General features: G+C 47.4%; 1 protein-coding gene across 1 annotated transcript; it reads right to left on the minus strand.

The window, feature by feature from the left end:
• Nucleotides 1-184: 184 nt before the first annotated feature.
• NUSAP1 (nucleolar and spindle associated protein 1) lies at nt 185-26585 on the minus strand. The gene is made up of 12 exons (XM_038741346.1): nt 26445-26585; nt 24175-24225; nt 21349-21516; nt 20167-20314; nt 18316-18414; nt 16064-16176; nt 13787-13837; nt 12559-12740; nt 9530-9678; nt 7434-7547; nt 3775-3883; nt 185-1246 (listed from the first exon to the last, which is right to left on the minus strand). Exons 1-12 carry the CDS (start codon nt 26535-26537, stop codon nt 1150-1152), a joined length of 1374 nt encoding a protein of 457 aa, XP_038597274.1. The 5' UTR covers nt 26538-26585; the 3' UTR covers nt 185-1149.
• Between the last annotated feature and the right edge of the window lie 1067 nt (nt 26586-27652).

Here is a 27652-nt window from a genome sequence, read left to right on the forward strand (position 1 = left end):
TATTATTACCCACGGTCCCAGAGGAGGTACGCGGCAGAGCCGGGATTAGAACTCAGGTCCTCTGCCGCCAAAGCCCCCGCTCTCTCCCCTAGGCCTTCTCGGTTTTCACGAAGACGCCGAAGCCAGACAGGGACGACGGCTGGGATCATCTTGCGTATTTATTTTCTTTATAAAACGAAGACAGTATAAAACTCGCAAAAAAAAAAAAGAAAGAAAAAGAAAAGAGCCTTGTTTGGATACACATCCCATGTTTCCTACAATCACTATAAAATCCAAATTTCTTTTGTCTAACGGCAGGGGCACGCGGCGGGGGAGTACAGATCCGGGGCTCGTTCCTCAAAGCTCGTTTCTCAAAACATGCAGTTTCATGCATGTTTCATGCATGAAACATGAAACACTTAAAACTTGTGGAGGGTAAATACTAGATGCTTGCCCAGGTTGGTAAGGGCTGCTCGTGAAAGTGGAGTTTCGAGTCGTCGTCATTCGTACGAGAGAGAGAGGGAGACTTAAAACGTGCAAGAGGCCGACTTGTCGAGGGTAAATACTAGATGCTTGCCCAGGTTGGTAAGTGCTTGTCATGAAAGGATAGTTTCGAGTCGTCATCATTCGTACGAGAGAGAGGGAGACTTAAAACATGCAAGAGGCCGACTTGTCGAGGGTAAATACTAGATGCTTGCCCACGTTGGTAAGTGCTTGTCATGAAAGTAGAGTTTCGAGTCATCATTCATACGAGAGAGAGACACATATACATACACACGCACAAATAAAGTTGGGGAGAGGAGTTCTTCGTTTTGACCAAGTCGCTTAACCCCCCTAAACGGCGGCTTCCCTCTCCTCGCTTTCCCTAGACGGAAGGACGACGGACTCGCGGACTCTGCCGAGCGGGATTTGGGGCAGCTAGACGGACCGTTCCCGTTCCCCCCCGCCACCGCCGCCTGCTCGGGACCCCGGAGGGAGAGAGGGAAGGAATGGCCTTCCGGGAGGTAGCCAGAGGCCGGGACCGGCGGGAAAGAGGGAGGACCTAACGAGACGAGTGGCGGGAAGTGGGGCGAAGCAGCCGGGCGAGCCGAGAGGGAGTTGACCACGACACAGACATATTTACAGGAGGAGGAGACGGGGACGGTATTTACAGATTCCTTAGAGATGAAGCTAGTCGTCTGCCGCCATGACCACTCCGCGCCGGGCTCCCAGGACACTTGCTTTCTTCCCTTTCCGTTCCTGGTTCTGCCTTTTCCGCTTCTCTTCCCTGGGGAGGAGAGAGCCCCCGAGTAACAAGCGGGTGAGGAGCGGGAGGAGAAGAGAAACAACCCCCCCCACCCCAAACCATTTAATAATAATTATTATTATTAGTAAATATGTAATATGTATTAATATGTACATAATGCATATGTAATATGTATGTAATAATATGTAATATGTATTAAACTCCCCCTTTTAGACTGTGAGCCCACTGTTGGGTAGGGACTGTCTCTATATGTTGCCAATTTGTACTTCCCAAGCGCTTAGTACAGTGCACATAGTAGGCGCTCAGTAAATACGATTGATGATGATGAATAATGGCATTTATTAAGCGCTTACTACGTGCCAAGCACTGTGAGCCCACTGTTGGGTAGGGACTGTCTCTATATGTTGCCAATTTGTACTTCCCAAGCGCTTAGTACAGTGCTCTGCACATAGTAAGCGCTCAATAAATACGATTGATGATGATGATGATGAATAATGGCATTTATTAAGCGCTTACTATGTGCCAAGCACTGTGAGCCCACTGTTGGGTAGGGACTGTCTCTATATGTTGCCAATTTGTACTTCCCAAGCGCTTAGTCCAGTGCTCTGCACATAGTAAGCGCTCAATAAATGCGATTGATGATGATGATGATGATGATGTTCTAAGCGCTGGGGAGGTTACAAGGTGATCAGGTTGTCCCACAACGGGGGGCTCCCAGTCTTCATCCCCATTTTGCAGTTGAGGGAACTGAGGCACAGAGGAGCGACTTGCCCAAAGTCGCACAGCTGACAATTGGCGGGGCCGGGATTTGAACCCATGACCGCTGACTCCAAAACCCGGGCTCTTTCCACTGAGCCACGCTGCTTCCGAGCGGATGCCGGCCCTCGAAGAGGTTACAGCTCAGAAGGGAAGACACAAAGCGAGCAGAACAAGGAGGAAAGAATAAATGGATCTGTGGCCCTAGGAGGGGTGGATGTGGGACTCGATGCTTTTAATAATAATGGCATTTATTAAGCGCTCACTATGTGCAAAGCACTGTTCTAAGCGCTGGGGAGGTTACAAGGTGATCAGGTTGTCCCACGCGGGGCTCACGGTCTTAATCCCCAGTTTACAGATGAGGGAACTGAGGCCCAGAGAAGTTACGGTGACTTGCCCAAAGTCACCCAGCTGACAACTGGCAGAGCCGGGATTCGAACTCATGACCTCTGCCTCCAAAGCCCGGGCTCTTTCCACTGAGCCACGCTGCTTTCCTACTGACTCTGGTCCCGGCCTGAGCGGAGGAAACCCGTAGCGTCGGCAGGGAGACGAGGCCCATCGGTCAATCAGCAGGAGCCTTGTGGCGACAGCCTGGGCCTGCGCAGCGTGGCTCAGTGGAAAGAGCCCGGGCTTTGGAGTCAGAGGTCATGGGTTCGAATCCCAGCTCCATCACACGTCTGCTGTGTGACCTTGGCAAGTCACTTCATTCATTCATTCAATCGTATTTATCGAGCGCTTACTGTGTGCAGAGCACTGTACAAAGCGCTTGGGAAGTCCAAGTTGGCAACGTATAGAGACGGTCCCTACCCAACAGCGGGCTCACAGGCTAGAAGGGGGAGACGGACGACAAAACAAAACATATTAACGAAATAAAATAAATAGAATAGTAAATATGTAACCAACACACTTCAAAAAAAATAATAAATTAAAAAAAAAATACCACTTCACTTCTCCGAGCCTCAGTTCCCTCATCTGGAAAATGGGGATGAAGACTGTGAGCCCCCCGTGGGACAGCCTGATCACCCTGTATCCTCCCCAGCGCTTTGCACATAGTGAGCGCTTAACGAATGCCATCATTATTATTATTATTATCTGGGTTCGAATCCCCGCTCTGCCCCTGCTGTGTGACCGGGGGCACGTTGCTTCACTTCTCTGTGCCTCGGTTACCTCATCTGTAAAATGGGGCTAAAGACCGTAACGAAATAAAATAAATAGAGTAGTAAATATGTAACCAATACCACTTAAAAAAAATTAAATTAAAAAAAAAAATACCACTTCACTTCTCCGAGCCTCAGTTCCCTCATCTGGAAAATGGGGATGAAGACTGTGAGCCCCCCGTGGGACAGCCTGATCACCCTGTATCCTCCCCAGCGCTTTGCACATAGTGAGCGCTTAACGAATGCCATCATTATTATTATTATTATCTGGGTTCGAATCCCCGCTCTGCCCCTGCCGTGTGACCGGGGGCACGCCGCTTCACTTCTCTGTGCCTTTTAGACTGTGAGCCCACTGTTGGGGAGGGACTGTCTCTATGTGTTGCCAATTTGTACTTCCCAAGCGCTTAGTACAGTGCTCTGCACATAGTATGCGCTCAATAAATACGATTGATTGGTTACCTCATCTGTAAAACGGGGCTAAAGACCGTGAGCCCCGCGTGAGACAGGGCTAGGGTCCGACCTGATTATCTTGTACCTACCCCGGCGCTTAGTCCAGTGCCTGGCACATAGTAAGCGCTCAAATAGCATTAAGAAAAGGCGGGGCGCCCCTCGGCCCGTGCCCTGGGGGGTACTGACCTGGTCTGGAGACGGGGCTGCTTGTAGGCTTTTTTGTGGAATTCAATCCTCGAGGCGCACTCGCTCTGACTCGTGTTCTCCTTGGCTTCTCCCCACGGTTTCAGCCGGCCTGCGTTAGGACCCAGATAATAATAATAATTAATAATAATAATAATAATAATAATAATAATGGCATTTATTAGGCGCTTACTATGTGCCAAGCACCGTTCTAAGCGCTGGGGAGGTTACAAAGTGATCCGGTTGTCGCACAGAGGGCTCACCGTCTTAAGCCCCGTTTTCCAGATGACGGAGCTGAGGCCCGGAGAAGTGAAGTGGCTTGCCCAAAGTCACACAGCCGACAAAGTGATCCGGTTGTCCCACAGAGGGCTCACCGTCTTAAGCCCCGTTTTCCAGATGAGGGAACTGAGGCCCAGAGAAGTGAAGTATTTATTTATTATTTATACATATTTATTACTCTATTTATCTATTTATTTATTTATTTTACTTGTACATTTCTATCCTACTTATTTTATTTTGTTGGTATGTTTGGTTCTGTTCTCTGTCTCCCCCTTTTAGACTGTGAGCCCACTGTTGGGTAGGGACTGTCTCTATGTGATGCCAATTTGTACTTCCCAAGCGCTTAGTACAGTGCTCTGCACATAGTAAGCGCTCAATAAATACGATTGATTGATTGATTGATTGAAGTGACTCGCCCAAAGTTACCCAGCTGACAATCGGCGGGACCGGGATTTCAAACCCATTTGAACCCATCTATATTGCCAACTTGTACTTCCCCAGCGCGTGCTCTGCACACAGTAAGCGCTCAATAAATACGATTGATTGATTGGGGAGGTTACAAGGTGATCAGGTCGGCCCACGGGGGGCTCCCAGTCTTCATCCCCATTTGACAGATGCGGGAACTGAGGCCCAGTGAAGTGACTTGCCCAAAGTCACCCCGCTGACAAGTGGCGGAGCCGGAATTCGGACCCACGACCCGGCGCTTAGAACAGGGCTTGGCACATAGTAAGCGCTTAACAAAAACCATTATTATTAAGTGACCTGCCCAGAGTCACCCACAAGTTGTCCCACGTGGGGCTCACACACTTAATCCCCATTTTCCAGATGAGGGAACTGAGGCCCAGAGAAGTGACTCGCCCCAAGTCACACCGCTGACAAATGGGGGAGCCGGGATATGAACCCACGACCCAGAGTTTAGAACAGTGCTTGGCACATAGTAAGTGCTTAATAAATGCCATTATTACAGTGTCCTGCACACGGTAAGCGCTCAGTAAATACCGCTGATGATACACAATAAATCAGTGGCATCATTTGAGCACTTACTGTACGTGGAGAAATGAGCCAGGCATTAGCGGAGTACGATATAATCAATCAATCAATCAATCGTATTTATTGAGCGCTTACTATGTGCAGAGCACTGTACTAAGTGCTTGGTAAGTACAAATTGGCAACATAACAGAGTTGGTTGCCCACGGTATATTAGAATAGACTGTCATCATGGCCACGGGGCAAATTGAGTTCAACTCGCCCGTCAAGGCGGCCTCTCTAGTTCATTCATTCATTCAATCGTATTTACTGAGCGCTGACTGTGTGCAGAGCGCTGTACTAAACGCTTGAGAAGCAGCTTGGCTCAGTGCCTCCGCCACTTGTCAGCTGTGTGACTCTGGGCAAGTCACTTCACTTCTCTGTGCCTCAGTTATCTATAAAATGGGGATGAAGACTGTGAGCCCTACATGGGACAACCTGATCACCCTGTAACCTCCCTAGCGCTTACAATAGTTCTTTGCACATAGTAAGCACTTAATAAATGCCATTATTATTATTATTATTACAATACAACAATAAACAGATACATTCCCTGCCCATAACGAGCTTGCAGTCTAGGTGGGGGAAGACAGACATCAATGCAAATAAATATAAATGCCAGATATGTTCATCATCATCATCATCAATCATATTTATTGAGCTCTTACTATGTGCAGAGCACTGTACTAAGCGCTTGGGAAGTACAAATTGGCAACATATAGAGACAGTTCATGAGGGCTGCGGGCCTGGCAGAGGGGAAGGATAATGATGATATATACCTGTATATATGTATATATGTTTGTACATATTTATTACTCTATTTTACTTGTACCTATCTATTCTATTTATTTTATTTTGTTTGTTTGGTTTTGTTCTCTGTCTCCCACTTTTAGACTGTGAGCCCACCGTTGGGTAGGGACTGTCTCTATATGTTGCCAACTTGTACTTCCCAAGTGCTTAGTACAGTGCTCTGCACACAGTAAGCGCTCAATAAATACAATTGATTGATTGATTGATGAGGAAAAGTGGGTCTTAGTAAGTAGCAGTAAGTGCTCAATAAATACGAATGATTGATTGATTAATTGATTGGAAAGAGCCCGGGCTTTGGAGTCAGAGGTCACGGGGTTCGAATCCCAGCTCCGCCACTTGTCAGCTGGGTGACTTGGGGCGAGTCACTTCTCTGGGCCTCAGTTCCCTCATCTGGAAAATGGGGATTAAGTGTGTGAGCCCCACGGGGGACAACTTGAGTAGCTTGTATCTACCCCAGCGCTTAGAACAGTGCTTGGCACGTAGTAAGCGCTTAATAAATGCCATTATTATTATTATTACAAGTTGGCAACATCTAGAGACGGTCCCTACCCAACAGCGGGCTCACAGCCTAGTAACCAGAACAGTCCGTCGGCTGTTCCCAAGACCACCTTGCCGTTTGGCTGGTGGGGAACCACGACGGGCTAGCAATTTGGAGGTAGGGGCCAAGTCAGTCAATCAGTCGTATTTACTGAGCGCTTACTGTGTGCAGAGCACTGGACTAAGCGCTTGGGAAGAACAAGCTGGCAACATATAGAGACGGTCCCTACCCAACAGTGGGCTCACAGTCTAGAAGTCATCTTGCCCGTCTTTAAGACCGCGAGCCCGTCGTTGGGTAGGGCCCGTCTCTAGATGTTGCCAACTTGGACTCCCCAAGCGTGCTCTGCACGTAGTAAGCGCTCAATAAATACGATTGAATTTATTCCTTCCTTCCTCTCCCCCTCTCCATCCCCCCATCTTACCTCCTTCCCTTCCCCACAGCACCTGTATATATGTATATAGGCTTGTACATATTTATTACTCTATTTATTTTGTACATATCTATTCTATTTATTTTATTTTGTGAGTATGTTTGGTTTTGTTCTCTGTCTCCCCCTTTCAGACTGTGAGCCCACTGTTGGGTAGGGACTGTCTCTAGATGTTGCCAACTTGGACTTCCCAAGCGCTTAGTCCAGTGCTCTGCACACAGTAAGCGCTCAATAAATACAATTGATTGACTGACTGATTATAACAGTGCTTTGCACCCAAATGGTTATTAACTTGTACATATTTATTACTCTATTTATTTATTTATTTTACTTGTACATATCTATTCTATTTATTTTACTTAGTATGTTTGGTTTTGTTCTCTGTCTCCCCCTTCTAGACTGTGAGCCCACTGTTGGGTAGGGACCGTCTCTAGATGTTGCCCACTTGGACTTCCCAAGTGCTTAGTCCAGTGCTCTGCACACAGTAGGCGCTCAATAAATATGATTGATTGATTGATTGATTTCCACCAACCGCCGCGGAGCAGGAGACGCAGCTTGACCCGCGTCTTCTCGTCTACGTACCTCTGTGTGGCTCGTAGCGAAGGGGCCGGGACAGGCTTGCTTTGAGGTCAAACGTCGGCTTGCCGGTCACCGGGGTCCGCGCCGTCGCGGCGGTGAAGACGAACGGCGCCACGGCTGGAGGAAAGAAGGGGAGCTTAGTACAGTGCTCTGCACACAGTAAGCGCTCAATAAATCCGATTGATGACAATGGGAGGGGGCCACCGGGCTCCTGCCTACGGAGGGGCCTCAGTTTCCCTCATCTACAAAATGGGAATTAAGACTGTGAGTCTGACTGTGTCCAACCCGATTAGCTTGCATATAATAATGATGGCGTTTATTAAGTACTTACTAGGTGCCAAGCACTGTTCTAAGCACTGGGGGGGCTACAAGGTGATCAGGTTGTCCCACGGGGGGCTCACAGTCTTAATCCCTGTTTTACAGATAATAATAATTTTGGTATTTGTTAAGCGCTTACTATGTGCAAAGCACTGTTCTAAGCGCTGGGGAGGATACAAGGGGATCAGGTTGTCCCACGGGGGGCTCACAGTCTTAATCCCCGTTTTACAGATAATAATAATAATAATAGTTTTGGTATTTGTTAAGCGCTTACTATATGCAAAGCACTGTTCTAAGCGCTGGGGGGGCTACAAGGTGATCAGGTTGTCCCACGGGGGGCTCACAGTCTTAATCCCCGTTTTACAGATAATAATAATAATAATAGTTTTGGTATTTGTTAAGTGCTTACTATGTGCAAAACACTGTTCAAAGCGCAGGGGAGGCTACAAGGTGATCAGGTTGTCCCACGGGGGGCTCACAGTCTTAATCCCCATTTTACAGATAATAATAATAGTTTTGGTATTTGTTAAGCGCTTACTATGTGCAAAGCACTGTTCTAAGCATTGGGGAGGCTACAAGGTGATCAGGTTGTCCCATGGGGGGCTCACAGTCTTAATCCCCATTTTGCAGATAATAATAATAATAATAGTTTTGGTATTTGTTAAGCGCTTACTATGTGCTAAGCACTGTTCTAAGCGCTGGGGAGGCTACAAGGTGATCAGGTTGTCCCATGTGGGGCTCACAGTCTTAATCACCGTTTTACAGATGAGGTAACTGAGGCCCAGAGAAGTTAAGTGACTTGCCCACAGTCAAACAGCTAAGTGGCGGAGCCAGGATTTGAACCCATGACCTCTGACTCCAAAGCCCGGGCTCTTTCCACTGAGCCACGCTGCTTCTCTAAGCTTGTATCTTCCCCGGCGCTTCGTACAGTGCCTGGGGATTTAACACCCGTTCTCCCTCCTACTTAGACTGTGAGCCTCTTGTGGCCTTGTGTCTCCCCCAGTGCTGAGCGCATAGTAAGCGCTTAACCAACAGCCCAGTTAGCATCATGTGACTTTGCCAAGTCACTTTTTTTTCTAATGGCATTTATTAAGCACTTACTATGTGCAAAGCACTGTTCTAAGCGCTGGGGAGGTTACAAAGTGATCCGGTTGTCCCACAGAGGGCTCGCAGTCTTAAGCCCCATTTTACAGATGAGGGAACTGAGGCAGAGAAGTGAAGTGACTTGCCCAAAGTCCCACAGCTGACAATTGGCGGAGCCGGGATTTGAACCCATGACCTCTGACTCCAAAGCCCGGGCCCTTTCCACTGAGCCACGCTGCTTCTCAACTTAACTCCTCTGTGCCTCAGTTCCCTCACCTGTAAAATGGGGATTCAAACTGTGAGTCCCCCGTGGGACCACCTGTTCACCTGGTAACCTCCCCGGTGCTTAGAACAGTGCTTTGCACATAGTAAGCGCTTAAATACCGTCATCGTCATCGTTATTATTATTGAGAAGCAGTGTGGCTCAGTGGAAAGAGCCCAGGCTTGGGAGTCAGAGGTCGTGGGTTCTAATCCCGGCTCCGCCACTGGTCAGCTGTGTGACTTCGGGCGAGTCACTTCACTTCTCTGGGCCTCAGTTCCCTCATCTGTTAAAGTGGGGGTGAAGACTGTGAGCCCCACGTGGGACAACCTGACTACCTTGTATCCCCCTCAGTGCTTAGAACGGTGCTCTGCACATAGTAAGTGCTTAACAAATGCCATTATTATTATTATTATTATTATTATTATTGTTATCTCACCAGCGGCAGAGTCGTGCCCGTTCTTCCCTTGGGCCGCGGGTCTCTCCCGCTCCTTGCGGTCTCCGCCCCTGTCCGCGGTGGAGGGCTTTCTGGCCGGGGTCTTCGTCAGAGACCGTTTGTGCTCGTTGTCCTTGGTGGCCGCGGAGAACCTACGGGTGATGGGGGAGACACCCAGGCCCGAATTTGGGGGCCGGGAGTCCCCGGGCGAGGGGCCATCCTGCTCAGCCACCCCTCTGCCCGGTCAGCAGCCGCCCGAGACTGCGGGGAAACTGAGGCGTCCCGCTGCCGGGACCCACATCCCTCCCTCCTGGGCTTGGGGGGACGACGGGCAGACGGAAGGGCCCTCCATCCCCGCTCTGGTGACTGACCGCTCCCCTCTCCGGAGGCGTTTCTGGCGAGTTCTGTACATAATAATGATGGCATTTATTAAGCGCTTACTATGTGCAAAGCACTGTTCTAAGCGCTGGGGATGTTACAAGGTGATCAGGTTGTCCCACGTGGGGCTCACAGTCTCAATCCCCATTTTACAGATGAGGTAACTGAGGCACAGAGAAGTTAAGTGACTTGCCCAAAGTCACACAGCTGACAATTGGCGGAGCCGGGGTTTGAACCCATGACCTCTGACTTCAAAGCCCGTGCTCTTCTCCACTGAGCCACGCTGCTTCTCTGTTTTCTTTTCTTTTATTTATTTATTTATTTTATTTATATTTCTTTTATTTTGTTATTTTGTTATTTTATTTTATTTTGTTATTTTATTTTGTTAATATGTTTTGTTCTCCGTCTCCCCCTTCTAGCCTGTGAGCCCGCTGTTGGGTAGCAACCGTCTCTAGATGTTGCCAACTTGGACATCCCAAGCGCTTAGTGCAGTGCTCTGCGCACCGTAAGCGCTCAATAAATACGGTTGAATGAATGAAGGACCAACCAAGACGCGCCCTACTGTGCTCGCTCACACCCGGGGGCTGTCTTTGCCCACTCTTTTCTTTCAGTCATCATCATCAATCGTATTTATTGAGCGCTTACTGTGTGCAGAGCACCGGACTAAGCGCTTGGGAAGTCCAAGTTGGCAACATCTAGAGACGGTCCCTACCCGACAGAGGGCTCACAGTCTAAAAAGGGGAGACAGAGAACGAAACCAAACGTACTGACAAAATAAAATAAATAGAATAGATATGTACAAGTAAAATAAATAAATAAATGAAGAGTAATAAATAAATATGTACAGTCCAGAGCTCCGCGGGTCCACGGGCTTCCGCTGTTAGGGAATCAATCAATCAATCGTATTTATTGAGCGCTCACTGTGTGCGGACGCGGAGGTTCAAGGAAAACAGGGGCTTGGAGCGAGTCTTCCCACGTTAAGGGTAGTTTTGTTCTTTCTCACTGCCCCGGAAAATCAATCAATCAATCGTATTTATTGAGCGCTTACTATGTGCAGAGCACTGTACTAAGCGCTTGGGAAGTACAAATTGGCATCACATAGAGACAGACCCTACCCAACAGTGGGCTCACAGTCTAAAAGGGGGAGACAGAGAACAGAACCAAACATACCAACAAAATAAAATAAGTAGGATAGAAATGTACAAGTAAAATAAATAAATAAATAAATAAATAGAGTAATAAATAAAAGGCTTGCCAGTGGGCCGTGGCAGACCAAATGGTGCCCAACAATACCAACATCTATCCCCAGTGGACCTTAATCCCTTCCCCGCCCACCAGCTGACAGAAGGAGCGAGACGCGGACCCACGGCCTCGCAGTTGGGCCCTATTCCGGGCTATGCCCGAGGCAGCCCTCCAAATCCCCTCGGAGTTGCCCCGAGATTGCATATAATATTCTATTTATTTTATTTTGTTAATGTTTTGTTCTCTGTCTCCCCCTTCTAGACTGTGAGCCCGCTGTTGGGTCGGGACCGTCTCTAGATGTTGCCAACTTGGACTTCCCAAGCGCTTGGTACAGTGCTCTGCACACAGTAAGTGCTCAATAAATACGAGACTGAGCCCCTTCCTTCCTCTCCCCCTTGTCCCCCTCTCCATCCCCCCCATCTTACCTCCTTCCCTTCCCCACAGCACCTGGATATATGTTTGTACAGATTTATTACTCTATTTATTTTACTTGTACCTATCTATTCTATTTATTTTATTTTGTTAGTATGTTTGGTTTTGTCTCCCCCTTTTAGACTGTGAGCCCGCTGTTGGGTCGGGACCGTCTCTAGATGTTGCCAACTTGGACTTCCCAAGCGCTTAGTCCAGTGCTCTGCACACAGTAAGTGCTCAATAAATACGATTGATTGATTGATATATGTGTGTACATATTTATTACTCTATTTTACTTGTACATATTCTATTTATTTTATTTTGTGAATATGTTTTGTTGTCTGTCTCCCCCTTCTAGACAGTGAGCCCGCTGTCGGGTAGGGACCGTCTCTCGATGTTGCCAACTTGGACTTCCCAAGCGCTTAGTCCAGTGCTCTGCACACAGTAAGCGCTCAATAAATACGATTGATTGATTGATATATGTCTGTCCATATTTATTACTCTATTTATTTTACTTGTACATATTCTATTTATTTTATTTTGTTAATATGTTTTGTTGTCTGTCTCCCCGTTCTAGACTGTTAGCCCGCTGTTGGGTCGGGACTGTCTCTCGATGTTGCCAACTTGGACTTCCCAAGCGCTTAGTCCAGTGCTCTGCACACAGTAAGCGCTCAATAAATACGATTGATTGATTGATATATGTCCATATTTATTACTCTATTTATTTTACTTGTACATATTCTATTTATTTTATTTTGTTAATATGTTTTGTTGTCTGTCTCCCCGTTCTAGACTGTGCGCCCGCTGTCGGGTCGGGACCGTCTCTCGATGTTGCCAACTTGGACTTCCCAAGCGCTTCCAAGTCCAGTGCCCTGCACGCAGTAGGCGCTCAATAAATACGACTGAAGGAATGAATGATTGGCAGGGGGCACCCCCTTTCTGGCGGGCCACCCCGGTTGGTGGTGGTTGGGGCGGGGAGGAGGGGGAGGCGTCTCCCCTACCTGACATTCATTTTCGTGGCTGACAGGACCGACGGCTTGAAGGACAACTTGGGGCCCAAGATGCTCTTATTGGCGGTACCGAGAGGGGTGCGTGGAGAGCGCCGCAGGACGCCGGGAGTGAAGGCCGAAGGTCGGCCCCGGATGGGGGCCGGGCTGAGCAGAAGCCCTCCGCCCGTCCGTTTCTGAGCAAGGAGAACACAAGAATAATAATAATAATAATAATAATAATAATAATAATAATAATAATAATAATAATGATGGCATTTGTTAAGCGCTTACTATGTGCACTGTTCTAAGTGATGGGGGGGATACAAGGTGATCAGGTGGTCCCATGTGGGGCTCACAGTCTTCATCATACAAGGTGATCAGGTGGTCCCACGTGGGGCTCACAGTCTTCATCCCCATTTTCCACATGAGGGAACTGAGGCCCCGAGAAGTGAAGTGACTCGCCCAAGGTCACACAGCAGATCCGGGATTCGAACCCATGACCCCTGACTCCAAAGCCCGGGCTCTTTCCACTGAGCCACGCTGCTTCACAAGAAAAAGAAGGTGAGTTCCTCCCCAGTCCTCACAGCGGGATGTGCTAAGCGCTGATTAATTCTGTAAGCTCACACTCTAGACTGTAAGCTCACTGTGGGCAGGGAGGGTGTCTCTGTTGTGGTATTCTCTCAAGTGCTTAGTACAGTGCTCTGCACACAATAAATAGGATTGAATGAATTAACAAACAAGAGAAACCCAACTCCTTAAGGGCGTGGGAGAGAGAGAAACCCTCATTTATGAGGGACTTCATACAATCGTATTTACTGAGCGCTTACTGTGTGCAGAGCAGTGTACTAAGCCCTTGGGAAGTACAATAATAATAATAATAATGGCATTTATTAAGCGCTTACTATGTGCAAAGCACCGTTCTAAGCGCTAGAACTTGGTCTTACAAGTTCAAGGGACTTGAGTTCTAATCCCAGCTCTGCCACATGTCTGCTGCGTGACTGTGGGCAAGTCACTTCACTTCTCAGGGCCTCAGTTTCCTCATCTGTAAAAAAGGGGGGGGAATTAAAACGGTGAACACCCTTGTGGGACAGGGACTGCGTCCAACCTGATGACTTTGTAGCTACCGCAGCGCTTAGAACGGTGCCTGGCATGGCACATAGTAAGCGCTTAAATAATAAAAGACAGAGAAAGAGCGAGACAGCCAAAGAGAGAGAGAGGAAAAAAAAGAGATGGTGTTCACCTTGGCGCTGCTCTGGGGTGTCCTCAGTAGGTTGGCTTTTTTCGTCAGCGTCTGGTAAGGTAAGCAGCAAGGAAAAAAGGGGCATTAGACCGTTTCTGGCACGTAGTAAGCGCTTAAATACCATAATTATTATTATTAGTCGTTAAGCGCTTAATAAATACCATAATTATTATTATTAGTCGGGCAACAGGCGGACTGAGGAAAAGAACCGGACTTCCTCCCTCCCTCGGCCCCGCAACACTTAGGTAAATATCGGTAACTTATCTATATTAATGTTCGCCTCCCCCTCTAGACTGAGCTAGTTTTGGGCAGGGAATGTGACCACCAACTCTGTTGTATTGTCCTCTCCCCAGCGCTTAGCACAGTGCTCTGCCCACAGTGAGCGCTCAATAAATGTAGCTGATCGACTGAATAGGGCAGAGTCACCCTGACCAGCCCTGATTCCCCGGGGGCGCTTTATTCTTGACCAGTAAATAATGTCCAAGTGCGGGAGAGGGGTGTGTGTTATAACAAATTTAATAATTATATCTATATTCTATTATTTGTATAATTTATATAATTAATTATATTTGTTATATTTATATTACACTATATCTACATTACATTTATATACTTCTATAATCAATAATTACTTAACTATTTTATATTATTTATTATGTTATATTATTTATATACCTCTGTAATCAATTATTAATTATGATTGCTTTATATTATAGTTATATTATTCATTACATTGTTTGGATGCTTCATATACTTATATAGTCAATGATTAATTACAATTATTTCATATTATATTTATATTATTCATCATAGCACACCTATATTACATTATTTATATGTTTATATGATCAATGATAAATTATAATCGTTTTACATTATATTTATGTTATTCACTATATTACATTTATAGCATATTACTCATATAATTTCTATATTAATTATGATGGCTTTATATTATATTTATATTATATATTACATTATTTGGATGCTTCATATACTTATATAATCAATGATTAATTATAATTATTTCATATTATATTTATATTATTCATTATAGCACACCTATATTACATTATTTATATGTTTATATGATCAATAATTAATTATAATCGTTTCACATTATATTTATGTTATTCACTATATTACATTTATAGCATATCACTCATATAATTTCTATATTTCTTTAATTAATGATTGATTGTAATTATAATTATATCAACATTATATGATTATATAATTTGAATATTCATACCATTGATGATTAATTATATTTAATTAATTTACATTGCATTATTTTATTTATATTATTGATCATAGCATATCTATATTACATTATTTACATGCTTATATAATCAATTAATTATAATTGTTTCACATCATATTTATGTTATTTACTATATAATATTTATAGTACATTACTTATATAATTTCTATAATTGATGATTGTAATTATAAATATATCAACATTATATTACTTATATAATTTCTATATTTATACAATTGATGCTTAATTATATTTATAATTAATTCATATCGCATTATGTTATTTATATTATTTATTATAGCACATCCATATTACATTATTTACATAATTATAATTAATTATTGATTATATAAGCGTTTTACATTATCATCATCATCATCACCAATCGTATTTATTGAGCGCTTACTATGTGCAGAGCACTGGACTAAGCGCTTGGGAAGTACAAATTGGCAACAGCTAGAGACAGTCCCTACCCAGCAGTGGGCTCACAGTCTAAAAAGGGGGAGACAGAGAACGAAACCAAACATACTAACAAAATAAAAGAAATAGAATAGATATGCACAAATAAAATAAATAAATAGAGTAATAAATATGTACAAACATATATACAGATTATATATATATATACATTATATTTATGTTATTTACTATATGTTGTTATTTACTATATAGTATATTACTTATATAATGTCTATATTTCTATGATTAATGATTAATTGTAATTATAATTATATCATTATATTTATGTAACGAATATTTACACAATTGATGATTAATTATATTTATGATTAATTTATATTGCATTATGTTATTGATATTATTTCTATAAAAATAATACTCTTTCCAGAAATAAAACGCGCCTCCCCCTCTAGACCGCGAGCTCGCTGCGGGCCGGAACGAATCTACCGGTTCTGCTGTCCCGTACTCTCCCCCGAGCGCCTAATAGGTAGGAAGCGCTGGAACACCACCGGTTGAAGGAGAAGGGGCGTCGGGTCCCGGCTCCGCCGGCCAACCTTCATCTCCTTGACGGAGCCGTCCAGGGCCTCCAGCCGCCTCCGCTTCCGCTCCACGTAGGTGTCGATGGATTCCATTTTCTGGAAGTGCGCTTCGTGGAGTTTCCTGAAGTCTACAGGGATTCCCCAGGAGCAGGAACACCACCGGGTAAACAAATCGCCGTCAATCCCCGACGACGACGGCCGGGTGGTCTCTCGCTCCCCCCGGGACTCCAACCCCCGCTCCAGCACTCACCTCGTGTGACCTTGGATCGGTCACTTCCCTTCTCCGCGCCTCGGTTTTCCTCATCCTTAAAATGGCCATCATCATCAATCGTATTTATTGAGCGCTTACTATGTGCAGAGCACTGGACTAAGCGCTTGGGAAGTACAAATTGGCAACATATAGAGACGGTCCCGACCCAACAGTGGGCTCATCAAGCCCGTGAGCCCCATGGTGGGGGGGGGAATCGGGGCCGTGTCCATCCCGATTAGCTTACATCGGCGCTTAGCGCAGTGTCTGGCACGTAGTAAGCGCTTATCACAGTCTTCTAGACTGTGAGCCCACTGTTGGGTAGGGACTGTCTCTATATGTTGCCAACTTGTATTTCCCGAGCGCTTAGTCCAGTGCTCTGCACACAGTAAGCGCTCAATAAATACGATTGATTGATTATCACAGTCTTCTAGACTGTGAGTCCACTGTGGGACTGTCTCTATATGTTGCCGACTTGGACTTCCCGAGCGCTTAGTCCAGTGCTCTGCACACAGTAAGCGCTCAATAAATACGATTGATTGATTATCACAGTCTTCTAGACTGTGAGCCCACTGTGGGACTGTCTCTATATGTTGCCGACTTGGGCTTCCCGAGCGCTTAGTCCAGTGCTCTGCACACAGTAAGCGCTCAATAAATACGATTGATTATCACAGTCTTCTAGACTGTAAGCCCACTGTTGGGTAGGGACTGTCTCTCTATGTTGCCAACTTGGACTTCCTGAGCGCTTAGTACAGTGCTCTGCGCACAGTAAGCGCTCAATAAATACGATTGATTGATGATCAAATACCACGGTTAGTACAACTCACTCCTGAGCTGAAGCAGCGTGGCTCAGTGGAAAGAGCCCGGGCTTTGGAGTCAGAGGTCATGGGTTCAAATCCCGGCTCCGCCAATTGTCAGCTACGTGACTTCGGGCGAGTCACTTCACTTCTCTGGGCCTCAGTTCCCTCCTCTGGAAAATGGGGATGAAGGCTGTGAGCCCCCCGTGGGACAACCTGATCACCCTGCATCTACCCCAGTGCTTAGAACAGTGCTTTGCACATAAGCCATTATAATAATATAATATATATATATATAATAATAAGCCACATAATAAGTGCTTTGCACATAATAAATGCCATTATTATTATTATTATTCTGAACCCTTTTTTCAGCAAGATGAAGGGACGGTGGTGGGAGAAAGGGCAGCAGGGAGATCAACTGAAGGATTGACCGCTCTTTCCTTCAGCCACTGGACTTTTGAGACGCTTGGACTTGTTAAGCGCTTACTAAGTGCTAAGGTAGATACAGGCTCATCAATCAATCAATCCATCGTATTTATTGAGCGCTTACTGTGTGCAGAGCACTGTACTAAGCGCTTAAAATGGTATTTGTTAAGAGCTTACTATGTGCAAAGCACCGTTCTAAGCGCTGGGGAGGATACAAGGTGATCAGGTACGTGGGGCTCCCAGTCTTCACCCCCCTTTTCCAGATGAGGGAACTGAGACACAGAGAAGTGAAGCGACTTGCCCCAAGTCACCCAGCTGATAAGTGGCAGAGCCGGGATTCGAACCCATGATCTCGGACTCCCAAGCCCGGGCTCTTTCCACTGAGCCACGCTTTATGACTGTGACTATATTATTCTTTCCTCCAGAGAGCGGAGAACGAGAAGAGTTGGGGGAAAATCCGAACAGCCCCGGTAGAGAAGCAGCGTGGCTCAGTGGAAAGAGCCCGGGCTTTGGAGTCAGAGGGCATGGGTTCAAGTCCCGGCTCTGCCAATTGTCAGCTGGGTGACTCTGGGCAAGTCACTTCGCTTCTCTGGGCCTCAGTGACCTCATCTGGAAAATGGGGATTAAGACTGTGAGCCCCCCGCGGAGCAACCTTGATCACTTTGTAACCTCTCCAGTGCTTAGAACAGTGCTTTGCACATAGTAAGCGCTTAATAAATGCCATTATTATTATTATTATTATTACTCCCCCCCCCCCCGGCCGGTGTCTTTGGCACAAGGCGGGCACGACTTACTTGGAGTCGTCGGCTTGGTGTGGGTTTTCCCACATCTGCTCCCACGGCCCACGTAGCGGGGGATCCTTCCCTCCGGAGGGACGGCGGACAAGGTCTCACCTAGGAAAAGCAGCCATCACAGAGTCATCATCATCATCAATCGTATTTATTGAGCGCTTACTATGTGCAGAGCACTGTACTAAGCGCTTGAGTCAGGCGGACTCTCGTTCCCTCCGAGTTCACCGGCCCTTTAAACATCTGTCTCCCCCACTATACCATAAACATACTCTATTTATTTATCTTACTTGTACATATCTATTCTATTTATTTTATTTTGTCGGTATGTTTGGTTTTGTTGTCTGTCTCCCCCTTCTAGACTGTGAGCCCGCTGTTGGGTAGGGACCGTCTCTGTGTTGCCGACTTGTACTTCCCAAGCGCTCAGTCCAGTGCTCTGCACACAGTAAGCGCTCAATAAATAAGATTGATTGATTGATTGATTGATAAGCTCCTTGAGGGCAGGGCGGGGATCGTGCCTGCCCACCCTATAGTACTGTACTTTCCCAGGCCCTTAGTTGGATGCCCAAGCGCTCAATAAATACCATCCATCAGGTCTCCCTTCAGAGCCCTACTGAGAGCTCACCTCCTCCAAGAGGCCTTCCCAGACTGAGCCCCCCTTTTCCTCTCCTACTTCCTTCCCCTCCTCACAGCACTTGTATATTTATTTTATTTTATGATGGTATTTGTTAAGCGCTCACTATATGCAAAGCACTGTTCTAAGCGCTGGGGAGGTTACAAGGTGATCAGGTTGCCCCACGGGGGGCTCACCGTTTTAATCCCCATTTTACAGATGAGGTGACTGAGGCCCAGAGAAGTGAAGTGACTTGCCCAAAGTCACCCAGCTGACAGGTGGCGGAGCCGGGATTTGAACCCATGACCTCTGACTCTAAAGCCCGGGCTCTTTCCACTGAGCCACGCTGCTTCTCCAAGAGTGTACATATGTTTGTACAGATTTATTGCTCTATTTCTTTGACTTGCACATATTTACTATTCTATTTATTTTGTTAATGATTTTTTTATCTAGCTTTAATTCTATTTGTTCTGACAACTCTGACACCTGTCTCCATGTTTTATTTTTGTTGTCTGTCTCCCCCTTCTAGACTGTGAGCCCGTTGTTGGGTAGGGACCGTCTCTTTGTCTCTCTCCACGCACACACACACAGACGCACACACATACACACACATATATACGCACACACAAATATACGCACACACGCACACACATACATGCACACACACACACGCACATATATATGCACACACACACACACACATATATATGCACACACACACACATATATATATGCACACACACACACATATATATACATATGCACACACATATATACACACATGGAGAGAGAGAATATATATATATATATAAATATATATATATAAATATATGCCTCTCTGTATATATAGAGAAGCAGCATGGCTCAGTGGAAAGAGCCCGGGCTTTGGAGTCAGAGGCCATAGGTTCAAATCCTGACTCCGCCACTTGTCAGCTGGGTGACTTCGGGCAAGTCACTTCACTTCTCTGAGTCTCAGTTCCCTCATCGGTAAAATGGGGATAAAGACTGAGCCCCCCCCGCCGTGGGACAACCTGATCACCTTGTAACCTCCCCAGCATTTAGAACAGTGCTTGGCACATAGTAAGCGCTTAATAAATGCCACATTGTTATTATTATTATATGTTGCCGACCTGTACTTCCCAAGCGCTTAGTCCAGTGCTCTGCACACAGTAAGCGCTCAATAAATACGACTGAATGAATGAACTGTCGGGGCGTGGGTGGACGGCAGTGGTTATTTCTCCTACCTCTTACTCCAGGTCTTCCCGCGACGGAGCCGTTCGAGTTCTCCGGGGCTAAATTCGCAGCGTCGGCGATGGCTACGACATCTTCAGCGCGGGACTCCTGCTTGGGAGACCCGCCGGGCTCGCTTCCTCTGTCCTTCACAGGCGATGGCTGCAAAGTTGAAGTGGTTATATTTATTCATTCATTCAATCATCATCATCATCATCATCATCATCATCAATCGTATTTATTGAGCGCTTACTATGTGCAGAGCACTGTACTAAGCGCTTGGGAAGTGCAAATTGGCAACACATAGAGACAGTCCCTACCCAACAGTGGGCTCACAGTCTAAAAGGGGGAGACAGAGAACAAAACCAAACATACTAACAAAATAAAATAAATAGAATAGATATGTACAAATAAATAAAATAAATAAATAGAGTAAAAAAAATATGTACAAACATATATACATATATACAGCTGCTGTGGGGAAGGGAGGGAGGTAAGATGGGGGGATGGAGAGGGGGACGAGGGGGAGAGGAAGGAAGGGGCTCAGTCTGGGAAGGCCGTATTTATCCCAATCGTATTTATTGAGCGCTTCCTGTGTGCAGAGCACTGTACTAAGCGCTTGGGAAGTCCAAGTTGGCAACATCTAGAGACGGTCCCTACCCAACAGCGGGCTCACCATCTAGAAGGGGGTACTGTGGTATTGGTTGAGCGCTTCCTATGTGCCCAGCACTGTTCTAAGCACCGCTCAGCCGGTCAGGACAACCCTGGGGTTCGCCCCACTTCTTATTTTTTTTTAAAATGATCTCCGTTAAGCGCTTACTACATACCAGGCACTCTAAAAAGCACTGGGGTAGCTGCAGCCCCTTGTCTGCTGTGTGACCACGGGCAAGTCACTTCACTTGAGAAGCAGCGTGGCCCAGTGGAAAGAGCCCGGGCTTTGGAGTCAGAATAGTGCTTTGCACATAGTAAGCGCTTAATAAATGCCGTCGCTATTATTATTAAGACCTCCCCCATCCCCGCGATTGGCCCCAATCAATCAATGGTATTCACTGAGCGCTTACTATGTGCAGAGCACTGCGCTAAGCGCTTAATCTACCTCAGCCCCTCCTGGAGCCAAAGCCAAACCGAGCTTCCCGATGGAGGAGGGTGACCATGGTGTCGAGTCGCGCGAGGGGAAGAGGGGAGCCGCTCGGTACCGGATTTCCTGCGGACGGCTGCGACTCGTCCATCTCGACGCCTTCTTCCAGCCCGTCCTCTGGGGCTCCTTTGCCTCTGCCCCGCCGATTGGTGACAAAGCTACCGGTCTCCACGTCCTCCGGGTTACCTTTGGGGAGCTCAGGGGGAGAGGGACCACTGCTTTCGTCCTGGGGCAAGGGGAGGGAGAAACTTGTCCACATTAGGGCCCCCTCCCCGTCGCCTTTGAAGCCCTCCTCACCCTGGGCTTCCAGGCTGTCCATCCATCCCCTGGCCCCCTCCTACCTCCCCTCCCTTCTGTCCTTGTCCAGCCCAGCCCGCACCCTCCGCTCCTCTGCCGCTAATCTCCTCACTGTTAGGCCTCGTTCTCGCCTGTCCCGCCACCGACCCCCGGCCCACGTCCTCCCCCGGGCCCGGAATGCCCCCAATCCCTCTGCCCATCCGCCGAGCTCGCTCTCTTTCTTCCTTCAAGGCCCTACTGAGAGCTCACCTCCTCCAGGAGGCCTTCCCACACTGAGCCCCTTCCTTCCTCTCCCCCTCGTCCCCCTCTCCATCCCCCCCGTCTTACCTCCTTCCCTTCCCCACAGCACCTGTATAGATGTATCTATGTTTGTACAGATTTATTACTCTATTTATTTATTTATTTTACTTCTACCTATCTATTCTATTTATTTTATTTTGTTAGTATGTTTGGTTTTGTTCTCTGTCTCCCCCTTCTAGACTGTGAGCCCACTGTTGGGTAGGGACTGTCTCTATATGTTGCCAACTTGGACTTCCCAAGCGCTTAGTACAGTGCTTTGCACACAGTAAGCGCTCAATAAATATGATTGATGATGATGTATATGTTTGTGCATATTTATTACTCTATTTTACTTGTACCTATCTATTCTATTTATTTTATTTTGTTAGTATGTTTGGTTTTGTTCTCTGTCTCCCCCTTCTAGACTGTGAGCCCACTGTTGGGTAGGGACTGTCTCTATATGTTGCCAACTTGTACTTCCCAAGTGCTTAGTACAGTGCTTTGCACACAGTAAGCGCTCAATAAATATGATTGATGATGATGTATATGTTTGTACATATTTATTACTCTATTTATTTTATTTTGTTAATATGTTTTGTTCTCCTCTGTCTCCCCCTTCTAGCCTGTGAGCCCACTGTTGGGTAGGGACCATCTCTATATGTTGCTAACTTGGACTTCCCAAGCGCTTAGTCCAGTGCTCTGCACACAGTAAGCGCTCAATAAATACGATTGATTGATTGATCTCACCGCGTTGCCCTCCTACTCCTCGCCATCCCGTACGCTCCGCTCTTCTAACGCCACCCTTCTCACCGCTCCTCCGTCCCGTCTTTCTCACTGCCGCCTCTGGCCCGGAACGCCCTCCCTCCTTCAGAACCGACAGGCGATGGATCGCTCTCCCCACCTTCGAAGCCCTGTTGAAGGCCCGTCTCCTCCAGCAGGCCTTCCCTGACTACGGCCCCCCTTTCCTGGGCAAGTCACTTCACTTCTCTGGGCCTCAGTTCCCTCATCTGGAAAATGGGGATTAGGATTGTGAGCCCCACGTGGGACAACTTGATGGCTTTGTATCCCCCCCAGCGCTTAGAACAGTGCTTTGCACATAGTAAGCGCTTAACAAATACCACCATTATTATTATTATTATTCTTATTCTCCCACTCCCTTCTGCATCACCCTGGCTTGCTCCCTTTTCTCACCCCCGCCCCCAGCCCCACAGCGCTTATGACGGCGTGGCTCAGTGGAAAAGAGGTCATGGGTTCAAATCCCGGCTCCGCCAATTGCCAGCTGTGTGACTTTGGGCAAGCCACTTCACTTCTCTGGGCCTCAGTTATCTCATCAGGAAAACGGGGATTGAGACTGTGAGCCCCCCCGTGAGACAACCTGATCACGTTGTTTCCTCCCCAGCGCTTAGAACAGTGCTTTGCTCATAGTAAGCACTTAATAAATGCCATTATTATTATTATTATATCCGTCTCTCGCCGTGAGCAGCGAACGTGTCTGTCCCCCCAAGCACTCTGCATATAGTAAGCGCTCAATAAATACGACTGACCGACTGACTCGGGAGAAAGAGGAGCCAACCCTCTTTTCTCTTCCCTTCTCCTCGTCCCCCCGCCCGCCCGCAACCCTTCCACTTTCTCACTGTCGAGCAAAGTGACCTCAGGGGGTATCAGTCATCATCATCATCAATCGTATTTATTGAGCGCTTACTATGTGCAGAGCACTGTACTAAGCGCTTGGGAAGTACAAATTGGCAACATATAGACAGTCCCTACCCAACATTGGGCTCATAGTCTAAAAGGGGGGGACAGAGAACAAAACCAAACATACTAACAAAATAAAATAAATAGAATAGATATGTACAAGTAAAATAAATAAATAGAGTAATAAATATGTACAAACATATATACAGGTGCTGTGGGGAAGGGAAGAAGGTAAGATGGGGGGATGGAGAGGGGGACGAGGGGGAAAGGAAGGAAGGGGCTCAGTCTGCGAAGGCCTCCTGTCAATCAATCAACCAATCAATCGTATTTATTGAGCGCTTACTGTGTGCAGAGCACTGGACTAAGCACTTGGGAAGTCCAAGTTGGCAACATATAGAGACAGTCCCTACCCAACAGTGGGCTCACAGTCTCAAAGGGGGAGACAGAGAACAAAACCAAACATACTAACAAAATAAAATAGAATAGATATGTACAAGTAAAATAAATAAATAGAGTAATAAATATGTCCTAAGTCCTAAGTTTGGGATTCGTGACGATCTGTGGGGTGCAGGTTCTGGCGGGAGTGGGGGGAAAAGAAAAAAAGCTACCTTACCTGATCCTCTTGCTGAAAGTATAGCTTCAAGGCCTTCAACAGCTTGTCCGCCTGTGGAGACGATCGTCGGAATTAGGAGTTGAATTCTGACCCACGAAATGTTCTCGCGCCCCTTAGAAGGAACACGTTTCCCAACTAGAGGATTACATCCCGATGAGAAGCCGGAGAGAAAAAAAATCCTAAAATTTATTTCAAATTTTTGGGGAGAGGAAAAATAATGATAATTAAAAAAACCCAAAAACGAATGAATAATTGTTGCGCCACTGAACGCTTTATTGGAGACGCTATGGCCTAGTGGAAAGAACCTGGGCCTGGGAGTTGGAGGACGCGTTTTAATCCCAGCTCTGTCCCTTGCCTGCTGTGTGAACTTGGGCCAGTCATTTCGCTTTTGTACCTCAGTATCCCCATCTGTAAAATGGAGGTGAAATACCCATGTTCCCTCCCCCCTTGTCTACGAGCCCCGTATGGGACTGGGACTATGTTTGACCTGATTATTTTGTATCAACCCCAGTTCTTGGCACACGGGAAGCATTTAACAAATACCACAGTTATTTTTTAGTCTCTAGGCCTCAGTCTTCTCATCGGTAGAATGGGGATAAAAGGTAGACTGTGAGTCTCAAGCGTGGGACAAGGAATGTTTCCAATCCGAAGCAACTTGGCTTAGTGGAAAGAGCCCGGGCTTGGCAGTCAGAGGACGTGGGTTCTAATCCCGGCTCTGCCGACACTTGTCTCCGCCGTGCCTCAGTTACCTCAGCTGTAAAATGGGGATTAAGGCCGTGAGCCCCATGTGGGACAAACTGATTACTTCGTCTCTACCCCAGTGCTTAAAGCAGTGCTTGGCACATAGTAAGCACTTAAATACCATAATTAGTATTATCAATAGATTATCAATACCTTTTAGACTGTGAGCCCACTGTTGGGTAGGGACTGTCTCTATATGTTGCCAATTTGTACTTCCCAAGCGCTTAGTACAGTGCTCTGCATACAGTAAGCGCTCAATAAATACGATTGATGATGATGATCAGTAGGCACCATCATCGTTATATTTGGAGTCGCTCTTGCCCTGCTGAGGAGAGGCAATAATGATAATAATAATAATAATAATAATAATAATAATAATAATAATAAGGCTCTCACTGTGGGCAGAACACTTGGAAAAGTACAACTAAGCAGACGCAATTCCTGCCCTCAAGTTTACAATCTAGCAGGGAGGCAGATATTAAAATAAGTTAGAAGGAGGGGAAGTATAAGGATTTGTACCTGTTTTGTCGTCGGTCTGCCCCCCTACTAGACTGTGAGCCCGCTGTTGGGGTGGGACCGTCCCTATCTGCTGCCGACTTGGACTTCCCAAGCGCTTAGCACAGTGCTCTGCACACAGTAAGCGCTCAATAAATACGACTGAATGAATGAAAGTGCTTGGGGGGAGTGAAGTGCACAGGTGATGCAGAAGAGAAGCAGCGTGGCTCAGTGGAAAGAGCCCGGGCTTTGGAGCCAGAGGTGGTGGGTTCAAATCCCGGCTCGGCCACTTGTCAGCTGGGTGACTTTGGGCAAGTCACTTCACTTCTCTGGGCCTCAGTTCCCTCATATGGAAAATGGGGATTGACTGTGAGCCCCACGTGGGACAACCTGATCACCTTGTAACCTCCCCAGCGCTTAGAACAGTGCTCTGCACACAGTAAGCGCTCAATAAATGCAATTGATTGATTGATTCCCAAGCGCTTAGTACAGTGCTCTGCACACACGATTGAATGAATGAATGTGGGGAGGGGCAGGAGGTAAGGCGGGGGGGATGGAGAGGGGGAGGAGGGGGAGAGGATGGAGGGAGCTCTATCTGTTGGCAACTTGTACTTCCCAAGCGCTTAGTCCAGTGCTCTGCACACAGTAAGCGCTCAATAAATACGACCGAATGAATGCACAGTGCTTGGCACATAGTAAGCGCTTAATAAATACCAAAATTATTATTATTAAGAGGATGGGGGTGGGGGGAGGAAGAACAGCGTGGCTCAGTGGAAAGAGCCCGGGCTTTGGAGTCGGAGGGCATGGGCTCAAATCCTGTGAGCTGTGTGACTTTGGGCAAGTCACTTCCCTGGGCCTCAGTTCCCTCGTCTGTCAAATGGGGATGAAGACTGTGAGCCCCCCGTGGGATAACCTGATCGCCTTGTAACCTCCCCAGCGCTTAGAACAGTGCTTTGCACATAGTAAGCGCTTAATAAGTGTCATTAGTATTATTATTATTATTATTAAGAAAAGGGGTCCCAGCCTCTTCTTACCTTGAGGTTGGCCTTGAGGCCCAGACTCTTGGCCAAGCGCTGGAGGTCGGAGTATTTGAGGGAGTCCAGTTGGGCCTCGGAGGGGAAGGCCATGGCGCCTCCACACAACCTTCTTCTTCTTCTCTCTCCTCCTCCTCCTCCTCCTCCTCCAACAGTAACGGCCAACTGCCGCCAAATTGTTTAAACCGAAACCCGCCGCTCGCCCATTGGCTAACGCACCCCTGAGGGGGCGGGGCCTCTGCGGGCTGGCCAATAGCGTGCTCGGCGCTGTTGCTGGGCCGCTTAGGGGGCGGGAGGGAAAGGGCGGGGCAATCTCGCATCTCTGATTGGACGGTAGGAGTATGATGGACGGCTCCCGGAGCCAGTGGTGGGTTTTTCCCCGGAAAACGTAAGGGGCGGGGCGCGAGCGGGGGCCGACACGGCCAATGAGAGCCCGGTATTCAAGAAGGGGGCGGGATGAAACTGAGGCCCGCCGCCCGCCCATTGGGTAACGCCCATGAGTGGGCGGGGCCGGGAGGGCTGACCAATAGCGTGCTCGGCGCGGTTGCTGGGCAGGTTAGGGGGCGGGAAGGAAAGGGAGGGGCAATCTCGCGTCTCTGATTGGACGGTAGGAATATGATGGACGGCTCCCGGAGCCAGTGGTAATTTTTTCCCCGGAAAACCAAAGGGGCGGGGCTCTAGTGGGGGCCGCGACGACCAATGAGAGCCCGGGATTCAAGAAGGAGGCGGGATTAAACCGAATGCCACCGCCCACCCATTGGGTAACGCCCCCTAGGGGCGGGCCTCGGAGGGCTGACCAATAGCGTACTCGGCGCGGTTGCGGGGCAGGTTTGGGGGCGGGAGGGAGAGGGCGGGACGATCTCTCGTCTCTGATTGGACGAGAGGGGTCTGATGGACGGCTCCCGAAGCCAGTGGGTTTTCTTTCCCCAGAAAACGAAAGGGGCGGGGCGGCCAATAAGATCGCGGGATTCAAGATCGGGGCGGGGTTGGCGGGAGAGGGATTCAACCGAGGCCCGCCGCCCGCCCATTGGGTAACGGACCCCCGAGTGGGCGGAGCCCCGGAGGAATGACCAATAGCGTGCTAGGCCTGGTTACTGGGCAGGTTTAGGGGCGGGAGAGGGAGGGCGGGGCGATCTTACGTCTCTGATTGGACTACAGGGGTCTGATGGACGGCTCCAGGAGCCCGTGAATTTTTTTTTCCCCCAATA

Source organism: Tachyglossus aculeatus, assembly GCF_015852505.1.
Source record: "Tachyglossus aculeatus isolate mTacAcu1 chromosome 12 unlocalized genomic scaffold, mTacAcu1.pri SUPER_6_unloc_1, whole genome shotgun sequence".
NCBI classification, from domain to species: Eukaryota; Metazoa; Chordata; class Mammalia; order Monotremata; family Tachyglossidae; genus Tachyglossus; species Tachyglossus aculeatus.

Excerpts from the sequence above, each read along its gene's own strand:
- NUSAP1 (XM_038741346.1), bottom strand. The coding sequence starts at position 26,537 with ATGGCCTTCCCCTCCGAGGCCCAACTGGACTCCCTCAAATACTCCGAC. Across the intron at positions 24,226-26,444 it reads GCCTCAAGGCCAACCTCAAG|GCGGACAAGCTGTTGAAGGC; the intron begins GTAAGAAGAGGC and ends TCGTCTCCACAG. Across the intron at positions 16,177-18,315 it reads CACCAAGCCGACGACTCCAA|ACTTCAGGAAACTCCACGAA; the intron begins GTAAGTCGTGCC and ends GAATCCCTGTAG.